The 15000-nt window shown below is 47.8% G+C and overlaps 2 protein-coding genes across 4 annotated transcripts in view; both read right to left on the bottom strand.

Moving 5' to 3' along the window:
- LOC105904143 (SRSF protein kinase 3-like) overlaps nucleotides 1-8232 on the bottom strand; it is an 18660-nt gene extending 10428 nt beyond the window's left edge. The window contains exons 1-6 of the mRNA XM_031567888.2: nucleotides 7524-8232; nucleotides 4801-4950; nucleotides 4230-4338; nucleotides 3864-3951; nucleotides 1910-1997; nucleotides 1304-1410 (exon numbers count right to left, since the gene is read on the bottom strand). Coding sequence (XP_031423748.1) covers nucleotides 1304-1410; nucleotides 1910-1997; nucleotides 3864-3951; nucleotides 4230-4338; nucleotides 4801-4948 — 540 coding nt within the window. The 5' untranslated portion in view covers nucleotides 4949-4950; nucleotides 7524-8232. The remainder of the gene's footprint in view (nucleotides 1-1303; nucleotides 1411-1909; nucleotides 1998-3863; nucleotides 3952-4229; nucleotides 4339-4800; nucleotides 4951-7523) is intronic.
- Nucleotides 8233-8639: 407 nt separating this feature from the next.
- ccdc120b (coiled-coil domain containing 120b) overlaps nucleotides 8640-15000 on the bottom strand; it is a 33236-nt gene continuing 26875 nt past the window's right edge. For all 3 annotated transcript variants that reach the window (XM_031567885.2, XM_031567887.2, XM_042707835.1), the window contains exons 9-11: nucleotides 14310-14411; nucleotides 12799-13806; nucleotides 8640-12516 (exon numbers count right to left, since the gene is read on the bottom strand). In XM_031567885.2, coding sequence (XP_031423745.1) covers nucleotides 12423-12516; nucleotides 12799-13806; nucleotides 14310-14411 — 1204 coding nt within the window. In that variant the 3' untranslated portion in view covers nucleotides 8640-12422. The remainder of the gene's footprint in view (nucleotides 12517-12798; nucleotides 13807-14309; nucleotides 14412-15000) is intronic.

Raw genomic sequence — 15000 nt, 5'->3', positions numbered from 1 at the left:
CACTTTCCCGAGTTCCTGACTATCTGCAAATCTAATCTTGGACCAAAGACGCACAGCAAGGATCTTTCAGACCTGAGCTGCTTAGACACAGTTTAGCTCCAGCCGGGCTATCGGTTCTCTAGCGCACTCATAAGCACTCCTAAACTAGGTTCTCCAGCGCACGCCTAAACTAGGTTCTGTAGTCCAGCGCACTCCTAAACTAGGTTCTCCAGCGCACTCCTAAACTAGGTTCTGTAGCCCACTCCTAAACTAGGTTCTGTAGTCTAGCGCACGCCTAAACACTCCTAAACTAGGTTCTGTATTCCAGCACACTCCTAAACTATGTTCTGTAGTCCAGCGCACTCCTAAACTATGTTCTCTAGAGCACTCCTACACACTCCTAAACTAGGTTCTCCAGCCCACGCCTAAACACTCCTAAACTTGGTTCTCCTAAACACTCCTAAACTAGGTTCTGTAGCGCACGCCTAAACTAGGTTATCCAGCACACGCCTAAACACTCCTAAACTAGGTTCTTTAGCACACGCCTAAACTAGGTTCTGTAGCGCACGCCTAAACTAGGTTCTCCAGCACACGCCTAAACTAGGTTCTTCAGCCCACGCCTAAACACTACTAAACTAGGTTCTGTAGTCTAGCGCACACCTAAACTAGGTTCTCCAGCCCACGCCTAAACACTCCTAAACTAGGTTCTGTAGCGCATGCCTAAACTAGGTTCTCCAGCACACGCCTAAACACTCCTTAACTAGGTTCTGTAGTCTAGCGCACTCCTAAACTAGGTTCTGTAGTCTAGCGCACACCTAAACTAGGTTCTGTAGTCTAGCGCACTCCTAAACTAGGTTCTTTAGCACACTCCTAAACTATGTTCTCCAGCGCACTCCTACACTAGGTTCTTTAGCGCACTCCATTCAAAGAACGCTCTCTTGGAGAAAGTCAGGAAGTAGGAAGGTGGCTGGGGAACACCTACTATGTACCGTGACTCTGACAAACACACACACACACACACACACACACACACACACACACTGACCTGTGTGAATAAGGATGTGGACCCCCCTCGTACACACACACACCTGTGTGAATGAGGACAAGGACAAACACACACACATACACCTGTTTAAGTAAGGACAAGGACAAACACACACATACACCTGTGTAGGTAAGGACAAGGACAAACACACACACACACACCTGTGTGGGTAAGGACAAGGACAAACGCACACACACACACACACACACACACACACACACACATCTGTGTGAATAAGGGCAAGGACAAACACACACACACACACACACACACACACACCTGTCTGAGGATGCTTCTCACACACTCCAGAGGAAGGCCGCGGTAATTTGACTTGATGATCCATTTCAGCAGCTGCTGCCCCAAAACTTCCATTACCATACACACATCTCAACCCCAGAGTCAAGGAGAAACACACACACACACACACACACACACACACACACACACATATCTCAACCCCAGAGTCAAAGAGAAACACACACACACACACACACATCTCAACCTCAGAGTCAAGGAGAAACACACACACACACACACACACATCTCAACCCCAGAGTCAAGGAGAGATAACACACACACACACACACTCACACACACATCTCAACCCCAGAGTCAAGGAGAGATAACACACACACACACACACACACACACACACACACACATCTCAACCGCAGAGTCAAGGAGAAACACACACACACACTCACACACACATCTCATCCCCAGAGTCAAGGAGAGATAACACACACACACACACTCACACACACATCTCAACCCCAGAGTCAAGGAGAGATGACACACAAACAAACACACACACACATCTCAACCCAAGATGAGATGATGGAGACACACACACACACACACATCAGCAGTTATCTAAAAGGATACGGTCTCCGTTAATTCCAGATGCTGTGAAGTCATCAGTAAGCTGCACAATTGTGTCCCTCTTCTGGTCGGAGGGATCACTGTCACGCACCTGAGAACACACACACACACAGACACACACACAGGCACAGACACACAAACAGATACAGACACACATACACACACAGACACAGACACACAAACAGATACAGACACACACACACACACACACACACACACACAGAGAGCCAGATACTCTATGAGTGAAGTTGCTTTGGGTTAGGTGACTGCATGTAAATGCTCAAGTGTTTCCCCTACCGTTATATTAGGGGGGCGCCCCGCCCCCCCAACGGCACCCCCCGCCCCTCCTGGAAGGTCAAGTTCATTTTGTTCAATTTTATTTTCTATAAAGCGCCAGATCACAACGGAAGTCATTTAAGATTACCTTTCCTATAGAACAGGTCTATAGCTTGTTATTTTATTAAACAAAATAAATAGCCTTATGTTATTTATCTTATTTTACACGACGGCATGTAATTTCTGTCTCTACATGGTCGCGCGATTACAATTCTCTGCTCTCTGTCTCACGCATGGCGGAGTTCCGCCACTATGCGCACAAACACACACACAGACACGTGCGCGCACACACAGGTGAGCACGCTCCCACCAGCGGACATAATTGGGCTTAAGAATCAGTGCACAGCTACGGACACTTAAGCTTTAAAAAACACATTTCCAGGCGTTCATGAATCCAGCGATCTTTTCCTAGGTAGGGTCGAGAAAGAGGCCTAATGAGAATGGCTACAACAGACGTGGAAACAGAACGTACACCCATGTCCGCACCGAAAATTCAGAAATAGATCTGGCTTCCATTTTTTTATCATTTTCCGCGAGTTGTGCGTGGCCCTTTTTACATAGAGTCTGGTAATAAATCTATGACATGTAATGAACATTATTTATTTTGCTGTGAATAATGAAGGAAGCAATACATCTGATTATTTCCCAAACCCTCAAGAGCTGTTGCCATGGAGATTTAACGTTACTTTCTGTTTGAAGATAAGGTAGCAGCTAGTGTTGAAGAATGGATGACTTTAAATTGGACGACTTTAAATTAATATATGAAATTGAACATTAACACCTATAGGGATAAAATAAATAAACAAGGATAGCAAAACAGATTGATAAGCATAGAATGAGAACGGCAGAAACACAGGCCGGACGTTAGATGACAGGACAGATCATAGTCTTATTTCGTCATATGAAGGCTGAGACATTCATAACATTTTATTCAGTCTTACTGATGGACCTTTTGTAATGCCAACATGTGCACTTCTTTGTGGATAAGTAAAGCCTAATCTGCTAAATTTTTGTAGTCCTGGTAATCTTTTGTTTGGCATATTGGTGAGGTTATTAAGAGGACCATTTCTCAATCGTTTTGTTCTTGATGAATTAATGTTTGTTTATTAATCAGTTATTTTTCAACAAATAATTCAATTATAATTACAAAGAGGACAATTCGCAACTTTATATCCCAACTTTCACTTGTTTACGGCAATTTCATTGCAAAAAACACCTACAAATAAAAACTTTCATCGGAACTTTTTGGAAAAACTCCTGCGAAATCAGGAAATTTAGGCCGCAAATATCTCAAAACATTTTCTTCCAGAAGGCCAAAAAGGTAAACCGCAGTGACAAAAGCTGCACACTTTGGGGATAATTGTCATAAAAAGACATGTTCCGATGTTTAGTTCAATGTACAGTTAAAATAATTGTTCAGTTGTTATATTGACTGCTGTCATTAAAAGAAACACATGAACACCATGATTCCTTTAAGCGTTTGTGTCGGTGGCCGCGCACCGTGCCCTCCCCCCCCCCCCCCCCCAAAGCTGTAAACCTAGGGGAAACACTGATGCTCTATGAGTGAAGTTGCTTTGGGTGAAGGTGACTGCATGTGAATGGAAGCAGGAGACCCACTGACACATTTGAGGAGTTTGATCTCATCCAGCGCCGTCTCTGTGAACGTCGCTGCACTCTTCACCACCTTCAGAGCCACAAAGCACTTCCTTCTACACACACACACTCACTCACACACACACACACACACGCACACACACACGCACACACACACACACACACACGCGCACACACACACACACGCACACACAGACAAACACACACGCACACACACACACACACACACACACACACACACACACACACACAGACAAACACACACACACATACAGACAAGATGATTACACACTCACAGGTCAGTCAGTGTAGGTGGTGGCAGTGCTGTAGTGTGGGGGCGGGGTTAGGGTTGTGGGGGCGGGGTTATACTCACTGGAGGTCCCTGCAGAGCCACACGGTTGAGAAGTGGCCCCATCCGAGCTTCCTCTCCACCTGGTAGCGCCCCACAAACGTCTCCCCGATCCGCACGGGATAGTAACCCCCTCAAAGACAAAAACACACACACACACTCTCAGAGATCAGAGACAAACACACACACTCTCAGAGATCCGCACGCTATAGTAACCCCTCAGAGACAAACACACACACTCTCAGAGATCAGAGACAAACACACACACACAGAGATCAGAGACAAACACACACACACACACACACTCCCAGAGGTCCAAAGATCCAGCTTAGCGACGTGTACCTACTGATACAGATGCATGACGATGACGTCAGGATCATGACAGGCAGGAAATGTGTGAGTGTCTGTGTGAGTACTTTTGTACACATGTGTGTGTGTGTGAGTACGTTTGTACACGTGTGCCTGTGTATATGTGTGTGTGTGTGTGTGTGTGTGTGTGTGTGTGTGTGTGCGTGTGCGCGTGAACATGTGTGTATGTGTGTGTGTGCGTGTATATGTGTGTGTGTGTGTGTGTGTGCGTGTGTGTGTAATGTACCTCTGCCATACTGGCTTTGATCTTCCTCCTCCTCGTCATCTGATCCTGGGGTCTCTGGAGGGGGCGGTCTGACGGCGGGTGTGGGGGGGTTGGCCGGGGGGGCTGTTTGTGTCCGAGGGACGGACTGAGGGAGCGGAGAGGCCAGCATTCCTGCAGGAAACACTGCGTTCAGGGAGGCACACTTCTGGAGATGTGTGTGTGTGTGTGTGTGTGTGTGTGTGTGCTAACACCTGTGTCTCTGAGGGCTTCATGCTAACACTGGACTCACACGTACGCGTTGGAATGCGTTGATCCAACAGATGGCGGAGGAGGAGTCTGGCGCATGGGGTTGTGTTGATAACAGAGACATTATAGTGAGATTGACCGGTCAACAAACCAATCACGCCACTAGCAAGCTGTTTACTTTGTAAGTAGTAGCATGTTAACATTAGGTAGGGGGCTCAGACACCTCGCAAATCCTATCAGACGTATTTTTCAGTTACAATAAAGGGGTTTTTACCTTGTACAGTGTCTATTTCTCGGTAAATTTAAAAAAATCTAAGCAAAAAAAAGTAAAACGAACAACTTTTAGGTACAAATACGACAATCTACGGAGTTTGGTCCGCCATCTTTTTTTTGAGCTTGCTGCTTTTTAGACGTGAGCATATACGGGATCTGATTGGCTAGCGCCTATGCTGTCAGTTATGCATGAAAGGCAATTTGATTGTCTGACACATGCATTGCCTCACGAAAAGTTGAACATTCTTCAACTCTTGCCGCAAGCAAAGCATGAAACGCAACGCAAGGGAACCCAACGGAGCTGTCATGGCAAAAAGTGACCGGGCGCAAAAAAGAGCCCGGGTGATGTAATATTGGCTTTCGAACTACTCTTGAGTGACAGTTGCTATACCAACAGTTGCATTACGTCACCCGGGCTCTTTTAGGATTTACCCCAGAGCATCTCGCATTATACTTCGCTACCTGAGACCAGCTTGCCTGTATTTTACCTGCAATAAACCAAGCAAACAACCATGTGCTTGATGTTTGACTGTGTTAGGAAAGTTGTTGACTCACTAGTTTGTTATAGTGTCAAAGTAAGCACATTTCAACAGGTTTCGCCGCTAGCATCTCGTTAGCGATTAGCAATTCCTCCCTTGGCTGCTTTAAGAAGGTCCTTAATGTGTTGTGATTAATAGACATATCTGACGGCACCCACAATTACATTTTCACAAAACAGGGAATTGTTTGCACCACCTTTAACTATAGAGCACAACGGGAGGAATTGCTAATCGCTAACGAGATGCTAGCGGCTAAACCTGTTGAAATTGGCTGGTGTAGCTAAAACGGAATACTTCATAGTTAGGCACAATATTAAGGTGTAGCTAAAACGGAATACTTCATAGTTTAGGCACAATATTAAGCGACTACAAAGTAGCTGATGGCTTTCGAACGAGTCTTGAGACTGAGGCTGACTGATAGCCAAAAAGTGCCCGGGTTAGGTAGTGTCCGGGTTACGTAATGCTAGCGTTGGTATAGCAACAAGCCAATATTACGTAACCCGGGCTCTTTTTTGCGTCCAGTCACTTTTTGCCATGACAGAGCCACAGTTCAGTTCGGCAAAGGATGACGTCACCCCATTCAAAGTGAATGGGGATCCGGATCAACGCATTCCAACGCAAAGGTGTGAATGCTCTGTAATACCTGTGTCTCTGAGGGCTTCAAGCTAACACGTCTGTCTCTGTGGGCATCCTGAATGAATTTGGAACTGGAGCAAAATATTATATAAGTTCATGCAGCTAAACTCAAGAGACTAACTTGTTCAATAGAAACTAAATTAGGGTCTGCCTGCATGCTGAACTGACCGCATGTAACTGATCATAATCCAAAATCAAACAATATTTTTTTTAATAATAATTCCACATTCCCAGTGTGAACTGCGTGTGAAAAGACGTATAATATAACAACAAGAAGTATATCATGCTGATGGTCCTAAATGGTCAGTGAAACGAAAGTCGTGTGAAGTGAGGCGGCAGACAGCGGACAGTGGACTTTACAGGCAGAAGCGCGTGCGATACTCACGCGCTATTTATAACGGACATCAGCGGCAGGAATGCCTTTCAAATAGCCCTGCTAAGAGTCTAGCCGCGCTAAAAGAGCCGTGCTGTTATGAGTGATTACATACCTAACGGTAGCAAAGAAAGTTGTGTCTTATTAAAGAATGTGTGCCGTTGCGCTACTAGATAAAAGACACGTAAGAAACAGCGACTGGAACAGTCAACGAAAAAGTAGTGGTAGTAGTAGTAGTAGTAGTAGTAGTAGTAGTTCAACAAATAAGATATGTCATTTTACTTACAGATCATTAAAGCGTTGTTGAAATGTTAACGCTGGACAACTTTAATGTCAGAAAGCTCAGGTATGAGTCCTTTGGGCTTGTAAGTACATGAATGGCCTAATCATTGCCAATCGAAAACATCGCATACACTTGGACATAACCATTTCATTACTGGGCCGATGTGTGTAATGTTTGACCTTTCCATGGTTAGTAACAGAGGGTCATGTTGTTTACCTAAAGCAGTAACTGTGAGTGGCAGAAGCCTGAACATGTGCTGCCTGACACTCAGAAACGTCTGTACCAAGTTAGTTCGGTTTGCAACGTGTGTCTTTTTATTGTGAGATTAAAGCTACAGCTCATTCCGTGTTCATCAATATTCTCTGAGAATATTGAGGAGGGTATGGAGTCTCACCGTTAGTGGAGCAGAAAGCTACTCAAAACAAAAAAACATATCTCCCTTGAACCGCTGGACGCTGACTGATGAGCTGTAGGGGTCCGGAGTTTCACCGAGAAGCAAAGAAATCCGTCAAAGCTGCGCGCGCTGTTATTTTGCGCACCGTGGCTCACGCGTTTGCGAGAACGGCAGTAAAGTGATGCGCGCTCGGTTTGATATTTCTGTATCTGTTATCCACACGTACACGAGATAAAGACGGTTGAAGACTGCTTGTCTACTTGGTAAGCGGAGGGCAATTCCGAATCAAGCTGTGATTCTCGGGACCGCCTGTAGGTCGATTTTCGAACACCCATGGAACTTCACGGGAGAATCTGTAATGCTACCTCCTCGTGATAGAAATGTCAGAGGTTCACATAAGTTCATCAAAGCATGCACCGAAGTTGCTAGATAGGCAATTGCAAATTTCTATTTAAACTATTCAGGCACGTAAACAACAGTCATCAGCCACAGTGATTCTATGTCTTTTGGTTGGCGAACAGCTGCATGGATAGGGGCAGGTATAATATGAATCCACAGGGTGGCGCTATAATCCAACACTTAGACTTTCAACTCAAGAATGCTGGCCTACAATTAAAATAATCTAAAAATGTACTGCAGAATTTCAATATTCATCTCTGTACTGATTTAAGTTTAACTATGAGTTTTAAATGTGAAGGTTTTTATTCTTTTGCAAATGGGGTCGTTCCTGTGCTGGTCACAGTATGCAGCTGCTGGGCTAAATGCAGTAGTCCCCCCGTCCCCCCCCCCCTTAAAATAGCCCAAGCTCCTTCAGATGAGCGAGAGGCAGGAAACTGATGCACTTGGACTTATTTGGTCGTCAGAGGCGGAGTCAAGGGCAACTGGAGAAGGTCAGAGTTGTGATTGGGTGAGATGAGACAGGTGATTGGGTGAGACAGGTGCAGGCCAGACAGGTGATTGTGCCGGGTGGGTTTAGAGGCGGGGTCGAGACATCTCTAATCAGTTGTGATTGGGTGAGATGAGACAGGTGCAGCCCAGACAGGTGATTGGGCCGGGTGGGTTTAGAGGCGGGGTCAAGACGTCTCTAATCAGTGGCGAAGCAGAAACACAAGCATCAAGGATTACAAACTTTATTAGAAATGAATGATGAAAATCTGTCATAATACAGAAATAGCCTCTTGTCCACTCCATGTGCAAAGAAAGCCATAGCATGAGGAAGGCAATGAGGAGTCACTGGCGTCGGCTCGGAGCGTCTGTCTGTCTGCGGGCTGATGGGATGGTTCTGCTGAAGACGAGCAGCTCACGACCAGGAGGACAGGAAACAGGAAACAGGAAACAGGAAGGGATCACTTCCTCTTTGTCTGCTGGTGCTGAACACTGATGTTTAGTTTCCATGACAACGTGATGCTTGTTTTGTTTTGTTTTTCAAATAAATAGGCTATATATGTATAAAATCTAATCCATACATAAATATACAGAATATATTTATAATTATATTAGTTCTGTTCAAGTCACTATAACTCTAAATGCATTTCCGTATCTATATTTATTTTAATTTATAAATTTATATTTACTTACAGACAGAAACATCACTGAAGTACACAAAATAAACATTACCAATGCACAGCTGATTGGTCTTGAGTCTGAGGTGATACCAGCTGGAAGCACTGCACTAAACCAAACAAAAATAACACTGATAACAGCACTCTCAAAACCAACAACAGAAGAGTAAGAACTGGAAGATGAAAACACTCTTGAACGAAGAGGTCGTCTGTAATAGGGGGTTCCTGTCAGTAATTAACACTCTTAAACAAAGAGGTCATCTGGACCAGGGGTTCCTGTCAGTAATTAATACTCTTAAACGAAGAGGTCATCTGGAGGTCATCTGGACCAAGGGTTCCTGTCAGTAATTAATACTCTTAAACAAAGAGGTCATCTGGAGGTCATCTGGACCAGGGGTTCCTGTCAGTAACTCAGAGGATCTCCACTCACAGCTGCACTACAGAGAGCCAACCGCATAACGCAGCAGTCAGTTGGACTGCTGATTGGCTACTGGGTTGAGGGGATTGAATGTGATCCTGTGTGTGTGTGTGTGTGTGTGTGTGATCCTGTGCCTTGAGTATAGGGATACATTCACCAAACCGACTAGACTATTTTCAGCTGGAGTTGAGCAGAGGTGATGTGAGTGTGAGTGTGTGTGTGTGTGTGTGTGTGTGTGTGTGTGTGTGTGTGTGATCCTCATCTCAAATCTCTGTGCAGAGCTGGATTCCTGACATAACAAAACCTCGAATATCTAATTGTTGAGATGATCATTAACATATACCACAGACCGACTAGCTCGTGAGACCAGCTCACAAGACCAGCTGACAGGGAAGCGAGTGAGACCAGGTGAGACCAGGTGAGACCGGCCTCCAGTAGAGCGTTCCGGCACCTGATCAGAGCCGGGTCCACTCTGGAGATGCTGACTAATTAATAAAATAATTTTAATTAAAAATAATTAAATCAAATGTTCATGATAAAATCAGTAATAAGTAAGAATAAATAAATAAATCTAGACCATCACTGACCAATATTTACAAACACAAAATATTTCCCACTCAACAGTCCCAAATCAACATTTAACAGATTAAAACAATCCCAATCCCAATCTCTGACACAGCTGTCAATCCTAATCTCTGTCACAGCTGTAAAGCAATATCACACAAATTAAAGAATTTAATCCTTATTCCAAAACACAAAACCAAACCCCCATGGATTGTCGTCCCAATAGCCCAACACTTTAAAGGGTAATGCATTTAAACCCATCATATACTGTATATGCAGCTGTCTAAATACTGTGGTTATATAGCCTTGGGCAAGTCTTGGGCAACCTCATTCATGAATTTGTACATGTGTTTGTGTGGGTACTGAGTGTGTGTGTGTGTGTGAGTTTGTGTGTGTGTGTGTGTGTGTGTGTGTGTTTGTGTGGGAACTGAGTATTATTTGCTCATAAAACACAGTTGTAAGCAAGCTAAGCAAACATGAGCTAGGAAGTAACTAGGGCTTCAAGATGCCTGATTGGCTACAGGCAGCATGTGAGCCCAGCAGAGGGACCTCAGTGGGCCTATGGGACTCTGCTGATGCCTGATTGGCTACAGGACTCCGCAGCTGATGCCTGATTGGCTCCAGGACTCCGCACCTGATGCCTGATTGGCTCCAGGACTCTACAGCTGATGCCTGATTGGCTACAGGACTCTGCAGCTGATGCCTGATTGGCTCCAGGACTCCGCAGCTGATGCCTGATTGGCTCCAGGACTCCGCAGCTGATGCCTGATTGGCTCCAGGACTCTGCAGCTGATGCCTGACATTGAGCTTGAGGCCAGGGTGAGTGGGCCGAACTGACCAATCCTACAGCACTGACCAATCCTACAGTAGCCAATCAGGCATCAGCTGCCAGCTCTTCTCCCTGAGGTCCTAAAGCACTGACCCTGTCATCAGAGCAGACCTCAGTCTGGCTCTCTCAGGGAACCTTTCTCAAGTCTGGCTATTTAAGGGAACCCTTCTCCAGTCTTGCTTTATCAGGGAACCCTGATCTTGCTATCTAAGGTAACCCTTCTATAAAAAGGCATCAAACACTTATCACTGTGTATTTGATGATGTATTTGTATGATGTCATCAGTATTATAGCTAGTGTACACCTAACTTTGGGTAAAGCCTCACTCCCCCCATAGGCCATGTAGTGTTGGGTAAAGCCTCACTCCCCCCATAGGCCATGGAGTGTTGGGTAAAGCCTCACTCCCCCTATAGGCCATGTAGTGTAGTGTTGGGTAAAGCCTCACTCATAGGCCATGGAGTGTTGTGTAAAGCCTCACTCCCCCTATAGGCCATGGAGTGTTGTTTAAAGCCTCACTCCCCCTATAGGCCATGGAGTGTTATCAGGCAGCACTCTTCCTTCAGACATGTCAGCTAACTTAACCATCTTCACATTCAGCTTCAGTTTGCGTTTCACGCTGTCAAATGTTTACATCAGATATGTCTGATGGACTTCAGAGTATACAGCATAGAGGAGCAAACAGGCACACCACACACACACACCCCCCCACACACACACACACACACACACACACACACACACACACACACACACACACACACACACATTCACGAGTGTTATTTAATACATTTCCATCGGTGTGGGCCAGAGGGCCTCCGGCTACAGCTGGGCTTCGGAACACAGACACTCAGAGGAGCACAGAGGAGCACAGACACTCAGAGGAGCACAGACAGTTCGGCAGAAGAGGGAGAGACTGAGCACTGGTGACCACAGATGAGCACAGGTGAACGCCCCACCCAGAGATGTTCTCTGCTACATAGGTAAGCACAGGTGGACGCCCCGACTGGAGATGTTCTCTGCTACATAGGTGAGCACACGGCTCAATTTGTACCCTCACGGCCCCTCTGCTGAGGGTGTGGCCTCAGGGATGACTGACAGATTGGGTAGCAGGTTCAGGTCCAATAGAACTGCAGTCTCATGGGAGCCTGGGATGGGGCAGGGGGACTGGGCTAACTGAGGGGTTTCTGATGCTGCAGCTGCAGCTTCTCCAGTCTGACTGAGGGGTTTCTGATGCTGCAGCTTCTTCAGTCTGACTGAGGGGTTTCTGATGCTGCAGCTGCAGCTTCTTCAGTCTGACTGAGGGGTTTCTGATGCTGCAGCTGCAGTTTCTCCAGTCTGACTGAGGGGTCCTGATGCTGCAGCTTCTCCAGTCTGACTGAGGGGTCTTGATGCTGCAGCTTCTCCAGTCTGACTGAGGGGTCCCTTACGGTGCATCAGGGCATCTACTGCTACATGATGGGGGTTGGGGCACACTGGTGTCTTTATGCTACAATCAGTGTATGTGTGTGTGTGTGTCGGGGGGTATCTCAGACTAGGGTTCCAGGGGCGGGGGGGTCTGGCGTGGCCCCCTCCTGCAGTTGAGAGGGAAATGGCTCAGGGAACCGTGACAGCTCCACAGACCTGCAACACACACAACCAGAATGTTAAATACACGGACAACACACACACACACACTGGACCAGAGTGTTATTGTGCCTATCTACAGGTTAAATAAGGGATATGAGCAGCCTGCTGTTGATTTGAAAGCAAATCAATTAGTCAATCAATTAGTCAATCGTTCAATCAATCAGTCTGTCAGTCAGTCAGCCATCAATCAATCAATCAATCAATCAGTCAGTCAGTCTATCAATCAGTCAGTTACAGTCACAGTCACAGTCACAATCAGTCCTCTGACCCTCTGACCTGGCCTGTAGCGGGTATCCATGGAAGGAGGCAGACTGGGTCATCTGGGAGCCTATCGGGGGGTAGATCATCTCCCCCTGGGTCATCTGGGAGCCTATCGGGGGGTAGATCTCCCCCTGGCTGGGCGGGCCCTGCGGCAGCAGCGGTGGCTGTGTGTGGGCGTGGCCTTTGCTGGGGGCGTAGCCCAGGGCGTTGCGCAGGTACCAGTCTCTCAGTCCCTCCAGCGCCAGGGCCTTGTGGAGGCTCCGCGTCGAGTCCTCGGGGGTGGGCAGCGAGAGCGGGGGCCGCCGGCTGTGGGGGGGGGCCAGTGGGTGGGGGTGCAGGGTGGGGATGGAGGCGGCGCTGGAGGCGGCGGGGGGGTGGTGGGGCTCGTAGGCCGACAGCAGGAGGGGCTCGGGGAGGAAGGGGCCACACGATTTGGTGCGGGTGACCTTTGCCCTGCGCGGGTCGGTGAGGGGGGGGGCGCCCCGCAGCAGCAGTGGGCTGTAGGGAGGGGGGGCGGCCAGCTGCAGCTGGGAGAGGGAGAGGCCGTTAAAGGGGGGGGGGCACACATCAGGCCAGCCGCGCGGGGCCGGCTGAGATCCGGCCGGCAGCTGGTTGGGCCGCGACGGCGCTTTGCCCCAGATGTAGTCCAGGAGGATCTCGTTGTAGCCCCCTCCCGACGGGCGACCCCCCACAGAGGCGCGCGTGCGCCCCTGCTCCCTGCCCACCCCCCCCACCTGCCGCTCCGGACTGCCCCGGTACTGCCGTAGCTTGCCGTCCGTCAGGGTCTCGGAACTCTTAAAGGGGCCGCCACGGGGGGGCATGCCGTTGCGGGGGGGCGGGCCGTCCGGCAGGCTGGAGCGGTCCAGCAGCGCCTCGGAGCTGTTGCTACGGCGAGCGCGAGAACTGTACGGGCAGCTGCGCCGGTCTGACGCAGAACCCTCCAGAGACGCCAGCGGAACAAAGTGAGGAACGTCGGGACTCCCGCACCACTGCTTCAGAGCGATACCGCCAGACACCTCAGGCCTGCGGGGGGCGATAGAGAGAGACAGGGGGAGAGGGATGGGGGGATGGAGGGATACAGAGACACAGAGAGAGAGGTAGGAGGAGAGGGATAGAGAGACACAGAGAGAGAGGGAGGGGGAGAGGGATGGGGGGATGGAGCGATAGAGAGACAGAGAGAGAGAGGTAGGGGTCAGGGGTCGTGGACTAGTGTGTTGTCTCTATGGTGATTTGAGAGCACAAACGAGGAAGAGATATTGGCTACTTCCCATGAATGCTGATTGGTGGAGGCCTAAGGGTGGGTCCCTATAGTGAGTGATAATTGGCGGGAATTACTTGACATGAATACTGATTGGTTGGAGAGGTAATGTTGATTGGTTGGGAGGGGGGTGCGAAGTAATATCTGACATGAATGCTGATTGGTTGAGGAATACATAACATGAATGCTGATTGGTTGGAGCATACCTGACGTGAATGCTGATTGGTTGGAGCATACCTGACGTGAATGCTGATTGGTTGGAGCATACCTGACGTGAATGCTGATTGGAGCGGTGCGGGACAGGAGGGGTGTGGCTGGAACACTGCGGCCCTCCACATTAGACGCACTTCTGGGGAGAGAGTGACTGGGACTGGGGAGACACACACATACACACACATATGTTAGATCTCTCACACACACACACACACACACACATACACACACATGTTAGATCTCTCTCACACACACACACACACACACACACACACACACACACACACACACACGTTAGATCTCTCTCACACACACACACACACATACACACACATGTTAGATCTCACACACACACACACACAGGCGCGTCGCACCCGTGGGGGATGTGGGTGTTTTAACACCCACACTTTTCCCGGTGAGAGGGTTCAACACCCATACTTTTTCTGCAGTTTTTCCACAGTTTTGCACAAACGCCTTGCGTCGAACTGCCGCCGTAGCTACGTCGTAGGCTGTGTGTAGCGATTATATTGCCTGAGTTAACAGAACTGCGTCCATAGCAACGCTCTGTTTGTCATGGCAACGGTGTGTTATACTTCGCAGCGGTCTTAACAGACCGCATTCTACACTGGAATTCAACCAATAGTCCAGTACTTTTAAGAAATGTAATGCAAGTATCTTTAGTGTTTGCCGTACACGTGTTATCACCGTTAATGTGTTACATCAATGTAAAGCTTAACTCTTTAATA

Source organism: Clupea harengus, chromosome 5, assembly GCF_900700415.2.
Source record: "Clupea harengus chromosome 5, Ch_v2.0.2, whole genome shotgun sequence".
Lineage (NCBI taxonomy): Eukaryota > Metazoa > Chordata > Actinopteri > Clupeiformes > Clupeidae > Clupea > Clupea harengus.
Note: the sequence above shows the minus strand (reverse complement) of the source record. Positions and strands in the feature narration are given on the sequence as shown.